Here is a 1,683-nt window from a genome sequence, read left to right as displayed (position 1 = left end):
GAAAATGATTTTAGAGGTATGGTTCCTTGGGCGAAAATGTTTGTTATAGTCCATAGTACCAGAATCGCAAGGATATGAATCAACTTTTTTAATTGACCCACCCTAATATATATATATATAACCATCATTTATTTCCATGTGTGTTCAAATATTAGTTTAGTAATTCATTAATCAGCTTAACATTCAAGTACCCCTATAAGTTGTGTAACCAAACGGATTTAACAGTAACGGAATATGATAATGTTGATTCCGTTCACATTGTACGACAATCTCAATAAAAGGATAAAAACTTTTAACTCCACGTTCTGCGTTATATGATGCCACATCGAAATGCAACTTGTAGATGCCCGCTTTGTATTGCGAAGCATTCACTAATTGATTTACACGCCCATCTTGATTCGTTGTTTCAACATTCAGTTTCTGCCAATCATCGCCACCTTGTAGGCGATAAATTGTAATATTAACATTTGGTGCAGCTTGACCCACTGTGGTGTCCAGTATATGTGCAGATATGGTACGTACATCAGCACTCACATTAGTTTCGACAGCCGGTTCAAAACCCTAAATGAAAAGGGGAGTTGGTGGAAATTAAGCTTAAATTTAAAAAATTAATTCGAAATAATCACCTCTTTTGTTTCGACACGTAGGCGAACACGATCCCAACTGGAGCTCATCATGCTATGAAATCTAACTGAAAAAACTGTGAGTAACAGTAATAACGCTGCACTTATCATCATTTGTTAGCCGATGTTCCTTTTTGTTGTTTATCTTCTTTAAAAGATTAGAGAGATTATTTGGATAGCTTATCTTGAAATGCTGAAATATGATATCTTATAAATCTCGTATGTAAATTTAATTTATACATATGTATGTACATATGAGAGTGACGCGTTATATGACTAAAGTGGAAGTTGATTTTTTCCTTTCTTACAAAATCGCAAAACTCTTTTCATGAAACATGTTTTATTGTGATTTGGAGTGATTTTAGTTTAAGAGTTTGTTGAATTAATAAACTTGTTTCAATATACTTTTACAACACAAAGTGTGAAAGTTTACGTGACATGGCGTGATGTGAAAAAAATTTCCTATTAGATACATGTAAGCAACTATTTAAAAAATTTTCTTTTTTCTTAATTTATCATGAATTTTATGTCGAATATACTTTATTATTTGACCTCAGCGTTAATTCAGCGTAAATTTATGACTAACTATGTTTCAACTACGTACGCCTAATTTAAACCAAATCGGACCATAAATACGGTTTTTTTTTTTCAAAATATCTCCACACCTAGCGAGATAATTTTCCGAAAATATTTCTGCCTACATAAGCAGTATATATTGTGAAAAGCACGTAAAAAGCAGGACAAATAAAATGAAAATCGAAATTTTATATTATCATTTCGGGATCCCGGGATCTCGTTGTTTTTGAGGTTCCGAAGATCCCGGGATTTGCTTGCATTAATCCCGGGATAAAAAAAATGAAAACACTGCATTGATAGCAAGAACTTGTTTTAAGGAAAAGTTCGATAATTTTTTAAATCAATCTTCTCAAACTTCCTCAATTCGAAAAACTTATAATTTATACGACGTGCTGGTTATAGAAGTTCAAATATTTAGTAATCGCGGAGATAGGGATCATTATCTTCAAATGGACGCAATAATAAAAACACAGGCACAAAAAAA

The 1,683-nt window shown here is 32.5% G+C and overlaps 2 protein-coding genes across 2 annotated transcripts in view; one reads left to right on the top strand and one right to left on the bottom strand.

Moving 5' to 3' along the window:
- The window catches only part of LOC118733217 (5-hydroxyisourate hydrolase-like), a 6,746-nt gene that overhangs the window by 3,414 nt on the left and 1,649 nt on the right, over positions 1–1,683 (top strand). The window lies entirely within an intron of this gene.
- On the bottom strand, positions 114–847 carry LOC118733216 (5-hydroxyisourate hydrolase-like). The gene is made up of 2 exons (XM_036462529.1): positions 627–847; positions 114–561 (listed from the first exon to the last, which is right to left on the bottom strand). Exons 1-2 carry the CDS (start codon positions 735–737, stop codon positions 184–186), a joined length of 489 nt encoding a protein of 162 aa, XP_036318422.1. The 5' UTR covers positions 738–847; the 3' UTR covers positions 114–183.

Source organism: Rhagoletis pomonella, unplaced genomic scaffold, assembly GCF_013731165.1.
Source record: "Rhagoletis pomonella isolate Grant_MI unplaced genomic scaffold, Rhpom_1.0 Rhpom_scaffold_00002, whole genome shotgun sequence".
Classification (NCBI taxonomy): Eukaryota; Metazoa; Arthropoda; class Insecta; order Diptera; family Tephritidae; genus Rhagoletis; species Rhagoletis pomonella.
The sequence above is the reverse complement of the archived record's forward strand: the minus strand, read 5'-3'. Positions and strand labels throughout refer to the sequence as shown.